Source organism: Odocoileus virginianus, unplaced genomic scaffold, assembly GCF_023699985.2.
Source record: "Odocoileus virginianus isolate 20LAN1187 ecotype Illinois unplaced genomic scaffold, Ovbor_1.2 Unplaced_Contig_10, whole genome shotgun sequence".
In the NCBI taxonomy this organism is placed as follows: Eukaryota; Metazoa; Chordata; class Mammalia; order Artiodactyla; family Cervidae; genus Odocoileus; species Odocoileus virginianus.
The window spans coordinates 637621-659122 of NW_027224327.1; the positions used below are offsets into that span (position 1 = coordinate 637621).

Below are 21502 nucleotides of genomic sequence, written 5' to 3' on the forward strand. Positions count from 1 at the left end.
TAGCAACCCACTCCAGTATTCTTACCTGGAAAATTCCATGGACAGAGGAGCCTGGTGGCCTACAGTCCACGGGGTGGCAGAGCTGGAAATGACTTAGCGACAGCATGCACGCACACATAGTTTCTTCATATTTTATTGCTCAGGGAGATGTGTATCCAGGTGCAAACACTGCAGCACTGCAGTCAAGGGTCCCGGGTCCCAGACTGTCTCAGTTTCCCCCTCAGGCTTGGTTTATAGATGCTTCCGTATAAGGATGGCTCAGCAGTAAAGAATCCGCCTGCCAATTCAGGAGACACAGGTTTGATCCCTGGGTCTGGAAGATCCCCTGGAGAAGGAAATGGCAACCCACTCCAGTATTCTTGCCTGGGAAATCCCATGGACAGAAGAGCCTGGTGGGCTATGGTCCAGAGAGTTGCAAAAGAGTTCGACACCACTTATTGACTAAACAACAAGAAGGAGATTATGCATGCATGCCAAGTTTTTTGCTTTGAAAAAATGTAGACTCAGAAATTTGTGAAAAAAATCAACTTTGTTTTCTGCAACCAGTTTCTTTGTTGACCTTAGATTCTTACAGTTCCTAGTCAGCTTTGTATGTTACATTTAAGTTTAGCCAAAGGTGTACATAGAGCCCCCTTAAGAGTGATTTCAGTTTCTTGCAGATTTGCTTTGTAGGTTCTATGCAATTCCCACTGCCAACTTTATAAAAGCTGTCTCTAATTTGTATAGATTGGAACTGTTTTTTCATATTTATTTTATTGATATGTACTTGAGTTGCAATGTTAATTTGCACAGTGTTAATTTCTACTGTACAACAAAGTGATACAGTTCTCTACATATATATATTCATATTCTTTTCCATGATTTTTTTTGAAACTATAGCTCTTTATTTTCACAGGGACAGTTCAAAGGAAATATCAGTAGCTTTTGTTTAATACAAAAAAAGAAAAAGAAAAAAGCACCACCCCTACACAAACACCCTCCTTGAGAACTTACATCTGTTATTAGAAGCCTGGTTAAAGGATTCATAGCTTAGAGGGGAAATACAATGCAGATTTCTCTAGATAGCAGTTATTAAAGAAGTCTGGGGGTAAGAATTTTAAAGCTAGCTTGGTGGGCTTATTTCCTAGGCTCAACATGATTTGGAAGAAGTGTCACAGAGCTAGGTATAGGGTAATGGGACAGTGGTCACTGCCCAGAGCCTTGGAATGGATTTTACTGTCACACAATGCAGGCAACAGAGACTGAGATAACAAAAAATAATCAAGGTGCCAACCAACGTTTTTGGATCACGCATTCATCATATAGGTCCAAAAGGTGTAGGCATAGGCTGTGTTGGGGTAGAGGTGCCGGAAACTGTCAGTGAGTGGCACAGCCTGCAGCAATTCCCAAAGCCCTGCCGCTCTTGTGGAGTGAAGCCAGCATTCTTTTTATTTCCCTTTGGGTTGCAAAGGTCAAGTTCTTCATGAGCCACGTTGAGGTCCCCACATAGCACAAGGGGCTTGCGGGATGCCAGACCCTTCAGGAATTTGCGAAAGGCTTCATCCCTGCGCTGGTGATACTCCAGGCGCACCAGACCTCGGCCTGCATTAGGCACATAGGCTGTCACCAGCACAAATACATCATATTCAGCAACAATCACTCGGCCTTCCTGATCATGTTCTTCCTCACCAATGCCATAAGAGACTTTGAGTGGGCACTGGCGGGAGAGGAGGCCCACACCACTGCACCCTTCCTTGTCTGAAGGAGCTGACCAGTACTGATGGGATAATCCAGACAGTTCTTGAAGTTCAACTGGTAGTTTGTTCTCTGAACATTTGGTCTCTTGGAGGCACAGAATGTCTGGGGCTTCTTCCTTTACCCAATCTAAACCTTTCTTCTTAATCCAGGCTTGAAGCCCACCCACATTCCACGAGCAGATCTTGAGTGTGGCTGATTTGCCACTGGGTGAGGTTTTCTGATTTGGGGGGTCTTCATATAGAACTGCACCCTCTCCTACGGCCTCTCTTTCATTCTTTTTCGCTCCTGCCTTACTCTTCTTCGCCTCTGACTCAGTCTTGGGCTCTTCTGCGTCTTCGACCACTGATCCCTTTTCCCCACATTTCGGCATCACTGTAATGTACGCCCTTCTGCACCAGTTCCACTTGGCCCACTGAAGCAGTATTTTGATCGCGTTGCCCTTTAGCTGACCTGCTTCGGTCCCTTTCCGGCCTCTCCTTACCCAGCACAAAGACATGATTTTTTTTTAAAAGTCTTTATTGAACTTGTTACAATATTGTTTCTGTTTTATGTTTTGGTTTTCTGGCCACAAGGCATATGGGATCTTAGCTCCCCAACTAGGGATCAAACCCATACCCTGCACATTGGAAGGTGAAGTCTGAACCACTGGACTGCCAGGGAAGTCCCTCCATTACAGTTTATCCCAGGATATTGAATACAGTTCTCAGGACTATACAGTCGGACCTTGTTGTTTATCCATGTTGTATGTAATAGTTTGCATCTGCTAATCCCAAATTCTCAAGCTTCCCCCTCCCCACCCCTAACCCCCCCCCCCCCCCAGCCATCTGGCAACCACAAATTTTAGAACCTGGTTTCTGACCATAAGATATTCTCTGAATGTTGTTCCCCTCTCTTTCTCTGAGTATATCCTCCTTCCCGCCAGACACCTCCCTTTTCCTTGGGCAGTTCAAAGTTTAATTCCTTCCTCTTTTTAATCTAGTCTTGCATCCTCCTCCAACAATTTAGTAAGACAGAGGAGCTATATGACACTGTATCAGTTCAATTCAGTCACTCAGTCATGTCCAACTCTTTGCGACCCCATGGACTATAGAACACCAGGCTTCCCTGTACATCACCAACTCCTGGAGCTTGCTAAAACTCATGGCCATCCAACCATCTCATCCTCTGCCATCACCTTCTCCTCCTGCCTTCAATCCCAGCATCAGGGTCTTTTCTAAGAAGTCAGTTCTTCACATCAGGTGGCCAAAGAACTGGAGCTTCAGCTTCAGTATCAGTTCTTCCAATGAATATTCAGGACTGATCTCCTTTAGGATGGACTGGTTGGATCTTGCAGTCCAAGGGACTCTGTGCGTTGCCATGCCCTCCAGATTTTCCCTGACCCAGGAATCAAACCGGGGTCTCCTGCACTGCAGGCGGATTCTTTACCAGCTGATCTACTAGGGAAGCTCAAATAGATATGTGCCACTGTATAGGAGTAGTTAAATAAGTGGCAGAGACATTAAATGCTAAGAGTTCCAAGGACAAATGTGGACCAGATTTCCTTACAATAAATAGGCACTTCAATGCAGGAGCATGTGAACATTACATAAGTGGACATGTACATTCAGACAAGGAACCACAGGTTAGGAAAGGGGGAGACACAAGGGCCCAAAAAGGCCTATCGTGAAGCAGAGTGGGGACCAGTGATGCAGACCAGACACTGCCCATCAAGTTCTCTGAAGTGATAAAATTAGCAACTGAAAAGTCCCCCAGGAGCTTCGGTTCCTTTTTATAAATTAGGGATGTCATTATGGGGCCAATCAATAAAGATGAGAGAATAAGATCCTGGATCAAAGATGTAAAATAAGAACTGATTTGACAGAAATACAAGTAGAAGAAAGATGCAAATGTAATCAAAGATAAAGTAGTGTAAAAATACTTTAAGGTAGGCATTTACAGTTAACTTATATATGGCTATTTTTAGATATTCTGTCTTTCTGTGTTAATTAACTTACTTTTGGGAAATTTCTTTTGCCAGATGGTATGGAGCCCCATACCAAGGTCACAGGATAAAAATCTCTGGAATTGACCAATATGCATAGCATAGCAACTGTTGCCATGAACCTCTGGGATCTAAACCAGCCAGTTCCCTGATCCCATATTAGGTAAAATATCCACCCTACTATCCACCCTATAGCATCCTAACCAATCACCTAATGCCACCATTCCAGTAGGAATTTTCTCTGTCTTGAGGCTATAAAAATTGGCTGCAAGGCTGTGAAAGGGCTCCACTCTCCCTTGAGTTAGCCCACTATTCTAACAGCATCTCCCACTCTAATATACTTTACTGTCTGTCATTCTGCCTCATGTCTGGAAATTCATTTCCAACCCGTGTACAGACCACAACAGATCATTCTTTGTTGGGAACTCTAGTAAGACAACTCTGTAAATGCAAAATATATACTAGCTCAAACACTTAATACAAAAAAAATAGTAAAATAGCTTAATAACATTAAAAATAACTACACATTTAAAGGCCCTGGTTGCCTTACAAGGACCAGGTGGCCTGGGTCTGCAGGGCCAGCACCCCTGAGGACATAACTCTCCCATTGGGTCTGCCTACTCTTGAGTCCTGTGTTAAGAGAAAAAGCACACAGAGTCAACAGTGGGCTTTCATTTTTCGAATTACAAACAGAGCTGAAAAGTTGATAGAGTCTATGCTCTGTCTCTTAAATAGTTCAAGGAGACTCATTGATCTCATGGCGGGTCCTTTGCCCAAAAGCTGACAGGGTAAGAACAGTAGCAAGGGCAGAACATCTCCTTGGTTGAGTATGTTCACATAAGACAGAGGAGGGTGATATGGCTGGAATTCATCATCAGATGTTGCATGGTACTGTCCTGGGGTGAGGACACAGCATGGAACTAAGTAATGTCCTGTAGCGGGGCAGAACAAAATCTGACTCCATGTTGGATCTGTTTCTTTTACTTTAACCTTTGCTTTCCATTGCTTTTGTTACTATAATCACTTGAAGAATGCCGTGTATTCTATATGTATGCTATAAGCATACACAGTGGCCTGCCTTGTGGAACCTGGTCCCTCTGCCTGAATGTTGAAGCACCTTTGTTCAGTGCACAGGGAAACACGCTGGCCCTGCCCACCTGTGAACAGCTGCAGAAAAGGAGAAACAAACACAGCCCTTTCCACAGGCTGACCAAACTAGTAGACATTTTGCAAGACTTTTGGTGGTTTTCTTTTACTTCCTCATCTCCTCCCTTCTCTCTCTTCTATAAAAGAAACTGGTATCCAGATCATGATAAAATGGTACTCTAGGACTCTAGTCTGTCACCTTCTCTGACACCCAGCTTTCTGAATAAAGTCTTTATTCCTTGCTTCAACACTGCGTCTCCCAATTATTGGTCTGTGGTGCAGAGATCAGACTGAATATGGATTTGGTAATAATCCCTGTCCTTGTGTGGTGACATCTAACAGGGTATAGTAGACTGTAAACAAATATAGAATGGAAAAAATAAAGTGGGTAAATGAGAGGGCAGGTAACAGTTTGGGGGATCTATTTTAGGTGGGGAAGTGAGGAAAATCCTCCTGAAGAGTTGATGCTGACAGTGACCTAAGTCAAGAGTATGAGCAGACCTTGTGGAGAAAGGGGAAGAAGACAATTCAGGCAGAGGGGACAAGCACAGCAGGGTGCCTGTGTGTTTAAGGAACCATCCTGGGGAGGCGTGCACCCAGTTTACTCTCAGTACTTTTTTAAATGACAGATCGGGTGGTGAGCAGAGTCTATGGCTACTGAGCCCTTAAAATGACTGAATTGTGATATGTTGTAAATGCAAAATGAATTTTAGATTTCAAACACTATTTCAAAAAAGAGTAAAGAATCTTAATAACTCATTTTAAAATAACTGCACATTTAAATGATAATGTATTAAATATATTGGTTAAGTAGAATATGTTATTAAACTAATCTCACCTATTCTCTGTACTTTTTCAACACTTTTTACTGACGTATAGTTGATTTGTTGTGTTTAATTTCTGTTGCATGGTAAAGTCACTCAGCTATGCATATATATGTATATATTCTTTTTAATATTCTCTTCCATTATGCTTTATCACAGAGTGTTGAATATAGCTCCCTGCGTCTTTGTACTTTTTTAATGTAGCTACTAGAAAATTTAAAATTACATATGTGGTTCACATTTTATTTCTATCGGACACCATTGATCTAGAGATCTGGGCTCTGTCAACAACTCCTCTTAAGCAGTGTGTCTGAACTTATGGTTTCTACTCTATGAGTAGTGTTTGGAAGTCATCTTTCCTATCCTCACAACATGAAAAAAATGAACTAAAAGTCAACAGAGAATCGAGTCAGAAGAAAAACTGCCAACCCCAAAACTGGAGAGATGTGTAAACACAGAGAATAAAGATTATCCTACCTGAAGTAGAAGCTGCTAGAACTACTAACCAATAGGAACACTGACCAGGTACTTTGGGCAAATTTCTAGAGGCTGAGTCTACACTAGTTTGAGAGAGAAACACCCCCAAGGGCCCAGAGTAAGGTGAGAGGGTTCCAACAGTTTTGTGGGCTCTGTCTCCAGGAGCCTCGCCAGATACACAGTGAGCACCTTAGAAAAATCTGTTCATGTTTGGCCTGGTGGAAGGGAAATGCAAAGATTTTGAAACAAGTCCAGAGAATTCTCCAGAACAAAGGCTTACACAGTGAGGAGAATGCCATTATTGCAGCTTTCTGACTTGGAGGGAAGGAAATCCCCGAAGCCCAGCCCCCTCAGGATATCCTGTCTCATACAATGGGAAAAGCACTTGTGAATGTCACAGCCCTGGGAGACAGGCCTACTGAAACTAAGACCCAATCATAGAATCCTGCAGTTTTCCCTCCCATCAACCTTACCACCGCATCAACAGGACTCTTGTAATAATGTGGGGTACAGCTGAAAAGACTAACAATGCCCAGGCTCTACTTAAGAAGTAGTTTCTAGGGAAACCCAAATATAAACGAGGAAACAAAAACAAGAGGACAACAGAGGAAATTTAGGTCTCTGATATATACAGCTTCAGCAACAGTAAACACAGCCTAACTCCTAGACAGAAAAATATAAAGTTTCACACCAAGGTCTATTTACCTCAGTTCCTCTTACCTAGTACATCATGTCTGGGTTTCAAGCAAAAATTACAGGCATCCTTAAAGTTAAAATATATATATATATATATATATATATATATAACCTGACATGATAAAGCATCAGATCAGGCTATGATATGGAGAGATTTTGGAATTATCAGACTAGAAATTGAGTAACTTTGTGTAACATGCTAAAGGCTTAAGTGAAAAATGTGGGTAACATGCAAGAATTTCTCTTTGTGTCCTCAGATGACAGAAAGGCAAGGGAGCCTCAGAAGTCTTTTTTATAAGGGAACTAACCCCTTATATGAGGGTTCCACCCTCATGATCTAGCCCCTTCCAAAGACCCTGTCTACAAATATTACCACGTAAGGTTTCAACATATGAATTTAGGTGGTGGTGGTGGTTTGGTTGCTAAATTATGTCTGGTTCTTGCAACCCCATAAACTGTAGCTTGCCAGGTTCCATAGGATTTTCCAGGCAAGAATACTGGAATGGGTTGCCATTTCCTTCTCCAGGGGATCTTCCCGACCCAGGAATCAAACCCGAGTCTCCTGCACTGCAGGCAGATTCTTTACCAATTGAGCCAGGAGAATTTAGGAGTGGGACTCAAACATTTAGTTATAGTTCAGTTCAGTCGCTAAGTCATGTCTGACTCTCTGTGATCCCATGGACTGCAGCACGCCAAGACTCCCTGTCCATCACCAACTCCCAGAGTTTACTCAACTCATGTCCATTGAGTCGGTGATGCCATCCAACCATCTCATCCTCTGTCATCCCCTTCTCCTCCTGCCTTCAATCTTTCCCTGCATCAGGGTCTTTTCAAATGAGTCAGTTCTTCACATCAGGTGGCCAAAGTATTGGAGTTTCAGCTTCAGCATCAGTCCTTCCAATGAACACCCAGGATTGATCTCCTTTAGGATGGACTGGTTGGATCTCCTTGCAGTCCAAGGGACTCTCAAGAGTCTTCTTCAACACCACAGTTCAAAAGCACCAATTCTTCAGTGCTCAGCTTTCTTTACAGTCCAACTCTCACATCCATACATGACCACTGGAAAACCACAACCTTAAAAGGCATACAAAATACAGAATGGAAAACTACTAACACAAAATCTCTCTGAAGAAATACATTTCGAAACAATCACTTCCATTCCTTAAATTTTTTGGAAATTTTTAGTCTAGCAAGGAACAGAAAACCCAATAGTCAGCTACAGAAGTTCTTAAGCACAGTACAGACATGTAACTCAGATCAAGCCAAGTGTTTTTAGTACTTGTTCTGCCACTCTCAAGGGAAGGACTGTTGTGCCATATAACCATAAGTCAGTTAATATTTTACACTTCTTATTTAGGGACTTACAAAAATATGTTTGGTTTTTAGCTCACTTTATTTGTTAAAATATATCCCCCGAAGACTTACTCATTTCTGGGTGGCTAAAATGACTTGCCCAGTGTCATAAATTCTAAAAGAATTTTACATAGTAATTTACATTTGCCAAAAAGTAATTCAAAAGACAAAATAAGCCTTGCAGATTAAGCTGCCACTGCCCATACAAAACAAGCAAAAACGTCTCATGAAATTAAAAAAAAAAAATTTTTTTTCTCTGCTCCCTGGAACGGAAGCTATCCAAGATAGTTTGAGATAAAGTCTAAGAAACTCAAAAACATTAAGTCGTTTGGTCCTTTACGGTGCAACAGTGCTTTTAATGGACAAGTTTAAGGAAGTGGATTCTATCCAGTCTCTTCATGTGGTAGAGCTTCTGTGTCTCAGTTATCCCCTTAGATGTCCACAAAACCTCAAAGAACAGCGCCTCCCCAGTCAAACTGAACCTCCGGAAGCGAGGAGCGAGGCGGAACCTCTTCGGAAGTAAGATGGCAGTAGCGTGGCGCTCTGGGCGGCCCTGGCCGCGACTCTGTAGCCGGAAGTCCTCCGGCGCTAGCCAGTAGGAAGCGGAAGTAAAGGGCGGTCGGGAGCTGGTCTCTCCTTTGCGAGGCCGGCTTCTGAGAAGAGCCGCGGGAAAGGCGCGTGTCGGCCGCTCACTGGCGCAGCTGCTGCCGCCTGCGCCACTGTCCTGCCCCGCCCCGGCGTTGTCGCAGGTGCCGTCGCGGACCGAGCGCGGCCCCTGGCATGGGCTGGAAAGGGGATGAGAGTGGCGCGTGTGCTGCAGCTGCAAGACCAGTGACAGGTACCCCTGGGGTTGGAGTAGGGAGGTCTCGCCGGCGGAGAGAGGGTCTGGGGAGCGAGGCCACCCTGTGTCTCGGTCACCTTGATCTTCCGATTCTTTCCTGACTCAGTTTCCCCTCCTGTGTCTCAGCCCTTCCTCTCTTTTCGAGTCCCTCTAGAAGTCCTTCAGTGTTTCCTGGGCAAATCCGGTTTCTGCGAGGGTGGCCGCAGACTCTCTTCATCGGCTTTGCGCCTTCATTGAAGAGCTTTGAAACCCGTGTGCCCAAGTGCAGACGCAGGTGGGGGACGTGTCCTAACACGAATTCAGACTAAGCTTGACCCCAAGGGAGGTTGAGAGCCAGCGGTTTGCAGGACTGCGGTGGGAAAAAAATGGATCTTTTTATAGATTTCTGTTTTCCCTAAAATGAATTCGGGTGATGAATTTTGTTTACCGTTTTCGTTTGTTCGAAGGATCTGTTGACTGGAAATTGGATGATCCGGTTTCACTTTTAGTGTGGGACCTGCCAGAAGAATAAGATACGCATACATCGCCAATGAGTTACGGGCGTGAGCTCTTCAGTGTTCCTTGACCGGAATCTCTAGATTGTTTTGCATTTTTTTGCCAGATTTGAAAACTAGCATAGTTTGTTCATTTGAAGTCTTGGGGTCTTATGCCTTGCAGTGTGCTACACTAACTGTTTTGAAAACATTCGTTATGCACTTGGCCAGCCAATGTTAGTGTGATATTTGAAGACGTTTTAAATAGCTATATGATAGCAACATAAAATTTGGGTTGATTATAGCCTTTCATTTTGACTTGCTTTTGATTAACTTAGCAGAAACTCATTTTTAATAAGGGAAATAAACATTGCTTTGTACAGTAGTATAACTCCTTCACAGTGTATGTTTAACTTGAGAGGACTAGATTGAACTATGGAGAAACTTCTAGGTATAAATGTATATTAATTTAATTATTTCAGAAGTAGATTTATTTCTCAAGAAGGGTACTTTATAATATTTTTCCTCGCTATTGCCATATATGTTGAAACTCATCTATTAACCTGAATCCTTCGTGTTTTTTTGAGTTCCGTTAGCTATCTTCTTCAGTTTAAAAATGGAAAAAGTTGGTGATGACTTGGAACTTTATGCCTTTTCTGTTTTTCAAAAGTTATAAACACTTGCCATAATATAACTTTGATGAATATTTTAAATAAATGAGCAAGAGATAGTGTCTTTAATTTATACTAAAGAAACCAGGCCACATGCTAGATCTTATAGGTGAATCATTTGGGCCTGGAACTTACTAAAGACTTTTAAATTTATGCATCATGCCATAAGCATGATGCCTATCTATAATCATGCAGTGCCACAGTTAAGATTCTGCCAACTGTTAGTTTGCAGACTATTCCTCTCAATAAGCAACCTTGAAAGACTACTAGGGTCAGAGTGATATGGGATCTTGGCAAATGAAGGTATCCTCGAAGAAAAGACCACTCAGAAAGGTTCTTGTTTTGACTTCTGTGTTGCCTGTGGTATCAAGGATGTGGGCTTTGGGTGTGGGAAAGCTCTTCCTTCGTTAATGTGTGGCCTTGCTCCCTTTCCCATCTCTAATGATGCTCTGCTGCACCCCAGGAACTCTCTCTGTGTCTTTAAAACAGGTCTAGGGGATCTCTGGGTGAGTCATGATGCATAGTTTTCATTTTCACCCTTCTTAAGTCCTAGGCTGGTGCCACATCCCTTTTTCTCCCAGTTCTTTTCATTCATCTGTTAACGAACAAAGTCTGTGTTTGTTTATGTTGAGGGCCTCCTGTGTTCCGGGCATTATGCTAGGCATGTGACTGTGACAGACAAAACTCCCTGCTCTTGAGGAGCTCACATTCTGTCCCCAGAGTCCGCCCCAGTATGGATCTCTCCGGCTGGTGCTTGATCGCACCCTTGGTTCCTTGGTTTCAAGGTGAACCTATACCTCGCTTGGCCATTTGGGACCCAAAGACTCTGCCCCTAGAAATCCTTGAACTTGCCTTGGGCCTCATAATAAAGCTGTATGCTCAGTCTAGGTCTGGATATTAAGAACCCCTTTTTAAAGCCAGGGCAGAGAGCATGGTATTGTAGAACTTTTTAAAACAGGCAGGTGTAGGTTCCAAGTATTGCTATTTATTAGGTAGTTACTTAGCCTCTCTGAATTCCCGTTTTCTTATTTTTAAGGTGGGAGTGATAGTGTTTCACCCATCATGCAGCGTATTTATGGACTGTCTGCTGTTTGCCAGGCACTGCTGTTTACTGAGGTCAACGGAGTGGAGCAGGCCTTGTGTGGACAGGCTGGGGACGTGCTGTTTGCAGAGCTCTTGGCAGTGGCACTGTCCAGAGTGCCTCTAGTAATTGCTCAGTAAATCTGGGTGTCTGCTCGGGTGGAGTGGGGAGGAGCCTCCTCCTCACTCTGCATGCAGTTGATCTGGGAGTACTGTTCAGTGGCATCCATTTTCTCATCTGGAATCATCACTGTTGGGGGTAACACGTCTAGGTCCCTGCAGGAAAAATTGTGAACACAGCTGTAGCATTATTACTGCTTGAACATAGTTCATGTGCGCTGCCTCTGGTTTAGGAACTTACTGATTTGGGGGTAGGATTTTTAAAAATTTTGTTGGCACAGTGGTAAAGAATCTGCTTGCCAATGCAGGAGACACAGGTTCAGTCCCTGGGTTGGGAAGATCCCCTGGAGGAGGAAATGGCAACCTGCTTCAGTATTCTTGCCTGGAAAATTCCATGGACAGAGGAGCCTGGCAGGCTACAGTCCATAGGGGTCATAAAGTTGGAAACAATTGAGCAGGCACGCACTGTAGTTGATTTAAAATGTTGTGTTAGTACAGCAAAGTGCCCCCCCCCAGCCACAGAGGATACATTTCCAAGGAATGTTTTTGGGGCCTTGTAATAGTGATGAGCTGTTATTCTATAGTTTAGAAAATAGTTTCTAGCTTCTCTTCCTTATGACATATTTTGCTAGAGCAGTTTTTGTGTAGTACTTGGCACATTACAAAGTGACTTTTGCTACAAAGTGACTTTCGCTACCAAGTGATTTCATGTTGCTTTCTCATTCTCCCTGTGGCAGATACTGTTATTTTTATTTTAGAGAGTGGGAGACTAAGGATAAGGGCGCAGGAGTTATTAGGTAACATGCTTGGGGTTAAACTGTTGGTAACTAGCAAATTCAGGAATTGATCATAGGTCTCTGACTATTACTAACCCATGTTTGTTCTATCAGGAGGAGCAGGTTTCTGAGGCTGCAGTCCATGAACCTCTAGGGGAGGGTGTCTGAGAGAGTTCTTGAGTGGTCTGAAATTGTATGCAACAGTTTGGGTCCTTGCTTGCCCCTCTGCAGGAAATGTCAGTAATTTTCGCTACTTTGGGAGAGGAGCCTACCTCATTTCCAGTTTCCTCTCCCCGCCAGCACCCCCCCCCAACCCCCCCCCCCCCAACCCCCACACCCCACACCCTCCCAAGCCAGGACTTACTTGCTAGCAGGTTTCATTGTCAGAGGTCTGGTTTGGTTAGTCCTAGTCTTTATTAATGTTGATTTAAAAAAAAAAAACCTGTTTATAAATGGGGCTTCCCTGGTGGCTGAGGGTAAAGAATCCATCTGCAATGCAGAAGACAGGGATTCGATCCCTGGGTCAGAAAGACTCTGGAGAAGGAAATGGCAACCCACTTCAGTATTCTTGCCTGGGAAATAACCATGGATAGAGAGCCTGGTGGACTCCATGGGGTCGCAAGAGACAGACACAGCTTAGTGACTGAACCACTGCACTTTTATAAATGGGACGTTCATATTAAATGTTTTGTTTCCCAAGAAACCAACAGTGCCTGAACTTCAAACTCTTGTAGTAGTTAGTTTTTGTGTAGTACTTGGCAGTACTTAGCACATTACAAAGTGCTCTCGCTACAAAGTGACGTTTGTTACAAAGTGTTTGTTACAAAGTGATTTCATGTTGCCTTCTCATTCTCCCTCTGGCAGATACTGTTATTCTTATTTTAGGGAGTGGGAGACTAAGGGTAAGGGTGGAGGAGCAACTTTTTGGGCTTCCCCGGTTGCTCAGTGGTAAAGAATTCACCTCCCAATGCAGGAGACATGGGTTTGATCCCTGGTCTGGAGGATCCCACCTGCCGCGGAGCAACTTAGCTGGCTCACCCCAACTACTGAGTCTGCGCCCTAGAGCCCGGGAACCATAACCACTGAACCCACATGCTGGAACTGCTGAAGCCTGCATGCCCTAGAGCCCTTGGTCCACAGCCAGGGAAGCCTACGAGAGGAGAGGCTGATCTCGGCATGGTATAGGCACCCAGGAGATGAAGTGCAGCCTTTGCAGAAAAGAGTGTAATGAACCACACACCTTTAGTTGTGTGTCAGTAATCAACTAACATCTAGTGACTATCTATAGATAGTATGTGCTGTTATATTTTGGAAACATTTTTATTTCTGTCACAGTCATGTTATTTTGTGTCTCTGAGTATAAAGATTCAGGTTTAAACATTGCCTTGTAGAAAAATCTTTTTTTTCCCTTTCTAGGAGCTTGCCGTAAAATGGGCCTTCTGACTATGCTTACTGGACTATGGCTGTTTTCCTCAGTTAAGGCAGATTCAAAAGCCATTACGACCTCTCTTACAACAAAATGGTTTTCCACTCCATTGTTATTAGAAGCCAGGTAAGAAGACATGTTTTTTCCTTTTACATGTTTAAATGAAAATGTAGGCTCTGCCAGTGAATATTTGGGAGCTTTTAGGGAGTGGGATTCTCATTATGCATTTAGTAAGAGCCCCATTCAGCGTGCACTGTGCTGTGTACCATTCCCAGGCGGAGAGAACACATTCTGTCAGCAGGCTAGGACTGCACTGATGATAGAGATCTTTAGGGACTTCTTTAGACAGATATACTGAATTGGTTAAGTTATTATGGTGTCTTCCAGGAAGAGTGTAAATATGCTAATAAAGGAAGAGAGTGTTGTACTTAAAGGGAAATTTCTGTTTATTTGAACAAGATGCTAAGGGGTGTTTAATACAAGAAAGAGAAAAGAGCTTGTTGAAGTGCGGGTGGAGGACATAGCCCTCCTGAGAACTTGGAAGGAGACAGACCCCAGATAAAAGAGTGCAGGGGGGCGCTGAGAAAGTGGCCACGTCTTATCCGATGTTAGCTTTTCCAAAATCAGAATGCAGTTAATCAAGTTGTTATTGGTAGCATCTTTCACTCTTAGCGTTTTATAAAACAATGATATGTCTTAAAATTGACAGTTGTCTTTGGGCAGCATTTCCTGAAACATACTGGACCCTAGTCTCCTACTCCATCTACCTCAGTACCGTCTGGGACTTCAAGAAACTCTGGAAGACTGGTTCTGCCTGTTTGCCTTATGCCCCATGCAGCCATTTCTACTTCTGCTGTGTTCCTGGGGTCTTGGTGCAGAAAATGAGTTTCAAAGGCCTAGGCTTTGAAGGGATTTAGAGTGTAGTGAATATGCAGTAAATCACACCAAGTTTCCCACCGTTGCCTCTCAAACTAGAAGAGAGTCTCTGGTCTGGGGAGTATGGAAGAAAATGAAAGTTGAAGGAAACTTGACAACACTTCAGTGAACCGCAAGAAAGAGTTAGTAGACAGATTATAGAAACCATGCGTACGTTTTCAGGGGAGAAAAAGAAAACACGCATCTCAATTTCTCAGTAATGAAGATTGCCCAAACTTGAAGAAAAAAAAAAAAGAAAATGTCTTAAAATTGATAAAGTAAAATATAGTCAATGATTTCTTGGAAGATTTTATAAACCAAATATATGTTTTAGTAAATGTTTGTTACATGAGTATAATCAGATACCTGTCTTTTAGTTAGTTTTTTTGTTTATAGAAGGAAGCTTATTTTTATTGTATCTCAAATAACATAGCTAGGACCTACAGCAAATCTTTCTAAAGCATACATTTAGGTAGGTGAATGATAAACATTTAGTAATTTCAGAATTTGATAGAGCTGGAAATTTGAACTGTTCATCAGTTAACTTTGTGATCTATCTTTGTGACCTTCAATTTACCATTTTATATTCTCACATCTTTCCTTAATCCTAGAAAGATGTGAACAAAGTGTTTGTTGTGTTGATGGTGTACCTCCTAAGGAAGAGCCTCCTTTGTATTGAGGAGAGGCTGGTAGGAACATGGGACAGGTAGGAGCTGGCCTTGACTTGCTGAGGAGCCTTCCAACTTTCTGCCGAACAGACTTTCTCCCGTCACTTCTCCATGCCTCCCTCTCCTCAGCAATTAAAGGGCAACAGAAACAAACCCCAGGCCCTAAAACCCCCCTGCCTGCCCCACCAGACCCTGCTGCTTATATGTCCTAGTGATGTTAGAAGAACTAGTTAGATAAATGGGCCGAGCCCCTTGTTAGATCTTGGGTGTTTGTAGCAGTGAAGTGTGAAGGCATGTGAGGTCCGTGACTGCCTGGGCTAGGACTCTTATAACTAACTGGATGTTTTTTTCTTCCTTTCTGCTCATCTTATTTTGGATGATTTGTCTGCTGTTAGTCTAAGTCATTGAGATTTACTACTACTTTACAAATAAGTTTGTGTAGCTATCTGTAATAGATGTTTTAAGATATTCTGCTTAATATTCATAACTGGGTAACATCCCATTACTCTCACTTATACTAACAAACTTACTGGTGTTTGTATATTTTCTTAGAAGAGTCTTATGGCATACACTTATGGACTTTTGAGAAAGTATGCTCAAATTGTCAGCCTTAATTGATCAATTCTTTTCAGTTCTTTGATCTCAGTGAAGTGAGTATTATAAACTGTTTCCTTCACCCCAGTTTACCCATAACAAACAGAGCCCCTTTTCATGATATCCTGGCCATTTGCCATTTGGGTTCACTATTTTTAGTTTTCCTTTGTGGCTATTTACAGATAATTTGCTAGGGTAACGGAATGGGTAGACAAAACATGCTGTGCTTGTTTGAAACCACTCCATATTCACCTCTAGAGCTGGCTAAGGCCACCATCCTTCCCTCCCGCATCCACGGCAGACACTGATGGTGGGTCACAGCACGTCCATGGTGGGAGGCTGAAGGGTCAGATATTTCTCCATACATCGAGGCATGCAGTTAACACAGACATTTTGCTTTCCTTGCTTCTGGCCCTTAGGGACTGGACCTGATGCTAATGAAGGGTTTGTAGCTTTCTGATTGTCCATCAATATTTAATTGAAGTTGAGCCCTGAATATGTTTTGAGCAGCTATAGTTACTAACAGAAACGTTGTATAAGTAAAGTTCTGTTATTAAAACTGAAGCAATCATTTATTGAATACATAAATATTATAATGGCCTGAGAATGCAGCTTGATAGATTTGAGTGATTAAGACAGGAATGTAAATTCCAGATTTTTCTTTTACTACCTCTATGCCCTTAAGAAAGTTGATATATTTATAAGTGGAGAAAATGTTATATATGATGTGCTCTCTCTCTACCTGTCACCCAGTTTTAGCGATTGTCAGCTCATGTCCAATAACCATCACTATCACCACCTTCCTACCTTCTCCCACTAAGACATTGTAAAGCAAATCCCAGACACCATAGAATGTCTTCTGTAAAACTTGATTTTTTACTCAGTGGAATAGATATCAGAAGCTAAAAAACAATTTAGAGCAAAAAGCCAACAAATTGAAGCATACTGTAAGCAAATGGCAGCGTTCCTTTTAATAGTATCTTGTACTGTTCTTATCTTCCATGGCTTAGTTCAGTGGATCTGGTAATTAATTTTCTTAAGACAGTTTGACACTTAGACATTGTAAGACTTACTTATGCATTGGGGTGAGAAAGAATGGATGTTTATGTTTTCCTGTAATTATATGAAAAGTATATATTTATGTGCATATGGCCTTTGTAGGAAGGTCTTAGCTTAAGTGAACCCTTGTTCTCACAACTAATGAGTATATTACTTCTCCCCCTTCTGCTCACTTATCTTGTGAATGCTGCTTTAATTCATGAATTTAGCATTTATTTATACATCATAATCTGTCTTAATACCTGTTTGCTTACATTGTAAGCTATTATAAGATTGGTGTGATGTCTGTGTCAGTTACTCGAAAGCCTAGAAAAATGCCACAGTCAAGGAGGCACTAAATAATACATTATTATAATGGGTATTTTCAGAAACCTATTTTTAGAGAAGCTGTGCATTACCAGGAAATGTTTCTTATTTTTCCCATATTTCTGTGTCTAGCTGTGGAGTAGAGTGACAGTTGTACATCCCAGTGTTGACAAGTAATGGGAAAGTCTTCCTTTGGCTAGGTAAGCTGAGATCCAGATCTGTAGTTTGCTCTAAGACAGGGAAAGACCACCACTACATTGGTATGGCTTGGAGGAGAAGATAACCAATTTACACTAATCATTCAATGAGTACCTGCGTTTTCTTCTCGGGATTTTAAATGATCTTGAATGAAGAGAAGTAGAATAGCCATTATTTTATTTTAGGTCAGTACAGTAAAGTCAAGGAAAAAATTAAGATGGCATTAAGTTCTAAGACCTGATTTTATTAAATCAGGGCTAACTTTAAAATTTGATGGTCTTTAAAGTTTGGATTTATGGATTTAAAAAGATTACAGCATGCTGCCTTTAGTCTCCCAGAAATGTTTCTAGGAGTTACATTTTCCTTAGGAGAACCTTAGGCGAAACGTATTTTTTTGTTCTTTGTAAGTCTTTCAGAAAATGAGTGAGCAGAACTAGTATTAGAATGATAAATTCCTAATTCTGCTTCCACTACTGACAGCATTTTCACAAATGAGATTTCATAACCTTTCTTTACATTGGGACTTCCCTGTTGTTACAACATTTCTATTATTCTAGGATTCTTAAGGAATACCTATGAAGCTGTTAAGTGAATGAACTATGAAGCTAATTATTAATAGCTAATAAGCTAGTAAGAGTTACCTAAAGTTAGAAAATATTTTATTGAAATATATTACATATATTCATATATAATATATATTATCAAATAAAAGCCAAGCTTTGGACATTTGGAAACTTAAAAGCTTATTTTTTACTCTCCTTAGTAATATAACTTATATTGGAAGATTTTTATTAAGTTGTTTTATTTCTGATATTTCTCCCTTTTCTCTCAGTGAGTTTTTAGCAGAAGACAGTCAAGAGAAATTTTGGGATTTTGTAGAAGCCAGTCAAAATGTTGGATCATCAGATCATCACGGTAAAATAGAAGCAGATGCTTCTTTGACTTTGGTGTCTGGGAATATATTAGAAATCTGGTCTCTTTCAGAGTATGGTGGCATGGCAATTAATGAAAAACATTTTTATCTTTAGTGAATAGAATTGTCATGGCAGCCAGCAGAGTCAACACAAACTAGTAATTATTTTTGAAAAAGTTTACAACTTTGGTAATAAGAATTTCCTTTGATTTTTCACCCCCTTGTTTTTTGTTCTTTTGTGTTCTTTTATTGAATATTTAGTGAATGTTTTGCAGAAGTCAAATTCATTTAGAATCATTTAGTATCTACATAATAACCATCAGATTTGATTTGCTTTCTTTTGTTATGAATTACTCAACTGCTCTGTTATTTGTTAAGTTTCTTCTCATTGAGTGCCATCCAAAATGTTTTCCATTACACATGCCAACCATTCACAACTAGAGTGTCAAGGTGTCGGATTAATGTAAACTGTATCACTTGTTTAGTTTTTTATGAATTTTCACAACATTTTCTAATTCAATGTAAACTATATAGAATGTGGACATTAATAGTCAAAGATGCTGATACATGAGCAGTTAAAACCTTGAATATTGCATTGACAGGCATAAGTCCTTGTTGAAGTGAAAATGTATAAAAATTATAAATATGTGACTACTGTTAATGTTTGAATTGATTTTTAACTTTATGATTTAAAAAATTAGAGCATTAAAAAGTAAAGTCTAAATCTTTTTTTTGCAGTTTAAATATGTAAAAGTTTTGAACAAGCATCTGTAAGCTTTAGTTAAATAATTTAGAGTCAACTCGAATTGTTCAAGTAACCAAAAAAATCATTTTAGTTTACAGTTTCATAAATTTATCAAAGTGGGTTTTATAGTGAAATTTGAAGTGACATTTAAAATGAAATTTCTTCACCATAAATGCTGGTGTGTTTTTGTTTGAAGTTAGGAGAGTATGAATTCTTGGAAGTGACCATAGAAGTATATTAAATACTTTATTTGAAATATCATTCATAGTCCTACTACCCAAAGATAGTCACTTTTAACATTCTGGCAACCTTTCCTTGTGGCTCGGATGGTAAAGTGTCTGCCTACAATGCAGAAGACCTGGGTTCAATCCCTGGGTTGGGAAGATCTCCTGGAGAAGGAAATGGCAATCCACTCCAGTATTCTTGCTTGGAAAATCCCATGGATGGAGGAGCCTGGTAGGCTACAGTCCATGGGGTCGCAAAGAGTTGGACACAACTGAGTGACTTCACAAAACATTTAAAGACATTTCTTTCTGATCTCTTTTTCTACTTTGAAGGTGCTAATGTCATATAGAACCTTTTACATTTTGCTTTTTAAAATGTTAAATATTTTTCTTAAATTTTTCAAAAATAGATAATAGTAGTTTAAAAGTCAAAGCTTCACATACCTGAAACTATCATAATATTGTTAATCAACTATACTTCATTATAAAGTAAAATTTTAGAGGAAAAACCAAAGCTATATGAAAGGCTATACACAGAAAAATCTTGTTCCTTCTGTTTCTCTTGGTTTTTTATAACCATTTAAGATTAATTTGTTTAGCCTTCAGTATTTTTTTTGTTCTTCATCTTCTTTTTTTTTTTACAACAATTGAGTTGACCAAAAATTCATTCAGGTTTTTCCATACTATTTTACAGAAAAACCTGAATAACCTTTTTGGCCAATCCAACACATAAGTATGTATTCTTATTTCTTATTCTTTCTCACAGTAAGAAAAAGTAGTGTACTAAATATATTGTTTTGTACCTTGTGATTTTCATTTAATATACCCTGGGGATTTTTTTTATACTGCTACATGTATTTTTCCCCCAGATAATTTGTTTCAATTGTTTGTTTTAATGCCTCACTCCAAACCATAGTTTCATTAGCATCGTTTAATATCTTGTACTTCCTTATTACATTGCCCAGTCTTGTTGGGTTATTTGAATAGATAACATGTGCCAGGGGACACAAAGACACATCATAGTTTCTGTGTGCAGGGGCTCAAAGACTATTGGGGGGGTAGTTAGTGATTAAGTAAATGAGTGAAGAATATGCTAAGTGAAAGAGTAACCAAAGAAATATGGGAACAAAGAAGAGAGGAACATGATTGATAGACGTGTGTGAGTAGGGACTGGGAATGCCTCCGTGGAATAGGTGCTCTCATAAACTGAATTCTTCCTGAGGAAGAAGGTGGGAGTTAGTCATCCAGGTAAGTGGGAAAATCTCAGTCCAGGGAGAGGGAATAGTGAAAAAAGGATCGAAGAGAAGAAGAATCCAACTGCACAGTATACTCTAAGTAATTCTAAGCATTTGATAACAGCTCGAGACAGTATGCCTTGTTTCCCTGGTGGCTCAGGAGGTTAAAGAGTTCTCTTGCAATGTAGTAGACCCGAGTTTGATCCCTGGGTCGGAAAGATTCCCTGGAGAAGAGAATGATTACCCACTCCAGTATTCTTGCCTGGGGAATTCCATGGATAGAGAAACCTCAAGGATTACAGTCCATGGGGTTGCAAAGAGTCAGACAGGACTGAGCAACTAACACTTTCACTTTACAAGACAGTATAGTGGTAACGTTTTGCAATCATATGCTTTTGTAACACATAGCTTTATACTTTGTGAGCTACCTTATTGGATACCTGTAGTCATATAGAATTATTTTGGTTAATATTCTTCCTGACAGGTACTGATTATTCCTATTATCATGCAATATTGGAAGCTGCATTTCAGTTTCTGTCACCACTACAGCAGAATTTGTTGAAATTTTGTCTGTCTCTTCGCTCATACTCAGCTACAATACAAGCCTTCCAGCAGGTGAGTTCAGTGCTTCCATGTGACAGTATTTTTTTAGGGGTTGTATAACATGATTGGATATATTGCAGTTGTCCTGTCATTATGTTACAGTACTATACCTTTTCTACCTGAAATGTTCTAGGATTTACGATTTGTTTGTAAATAATAAGCAAAACTGATGATGTTAAATCTTCAAACAACATATTATAAAAAAGGTCCGTCTAGTCAAGGCTATGGTTTTTCCAGTGGTCATGTATGGATGTGAGAGTTGGACTATAAAGAAAGCTGAACGCTGAAGAATTGATGCTTTTGAACTGTGGTGTTGGAGAAAACTCTTGAGAGTCCCTTGGACTGCAAGGAGATCCAACCAGTCCATCCTAAAGGAGATCAGTCCTGGGTGTTCATTGGAAGGACTGATGTTGAAGCTGAAACTCCAATACTTTGGCCACC

The 21502-nt window shown here is 40.8% G+C and overlaps 2 protein-coding genes across 4 annotated transcripts in view; one reads left to right on the top strand and one right to left on the bottom strand.

Annotated features, from left to right (window-relative positions):
• Nucleotides 1–867: 867 nt before the first annotated feature.
• LOC110132799 (DNA repair nuclease/redox regulator APEX1-like) lies at nucleotides 868–2198 on the bottom strand. Its single transcript, XM_070463982.1, is given in 2 exon segments — nucleotides 868–1384; nucleotides 1387–2198. Coding segments are annotated over 2 exon segments (954 nt in total). The 5' UTR covers nucleotides 2108–2198; the 3' UTR covers nucleotides 868–1151.
• A 6626-nt stretch (nucleotides 2199–8824) lies between these two features.
• UGGT1 (UDP-glucose glycoprotein glucosyltransferase 1) overlaps nucleotides 8825–21502 on the top strand; it is a 120805-nt gene continuing 108127 nt past the window's right edge. For 2 of the 3 annotated variants that reach the window (XM_070463940.1, XM_070463941.1), the window contains exons 1-4: nucleotides 8825–9052; nucleotides 13592–13727; nucleotides 18174–18256; nucleotides 20943–21073. In XM_070463940.1, the coding sequence (XP_070320041.1) occupies nucleotides 8995–9052; nucleotides 13592–13727; nucleotides 18174–18256; nucleotides 20943–21073 (408 nt within the window). In that variant the 5' untranslated portion in view covers nucleotides 8825–8994. Of the gene's footprint in view, nucleotides 9053–9259; nucleotides 9330–13591; nucleotides 13728–18173; nucleotides 18257–20942; nucleotides 21074–21502 lie in introns of those variants that run through there. The other variant, XM_070463942.1, reaches the window with a different exon arrangement.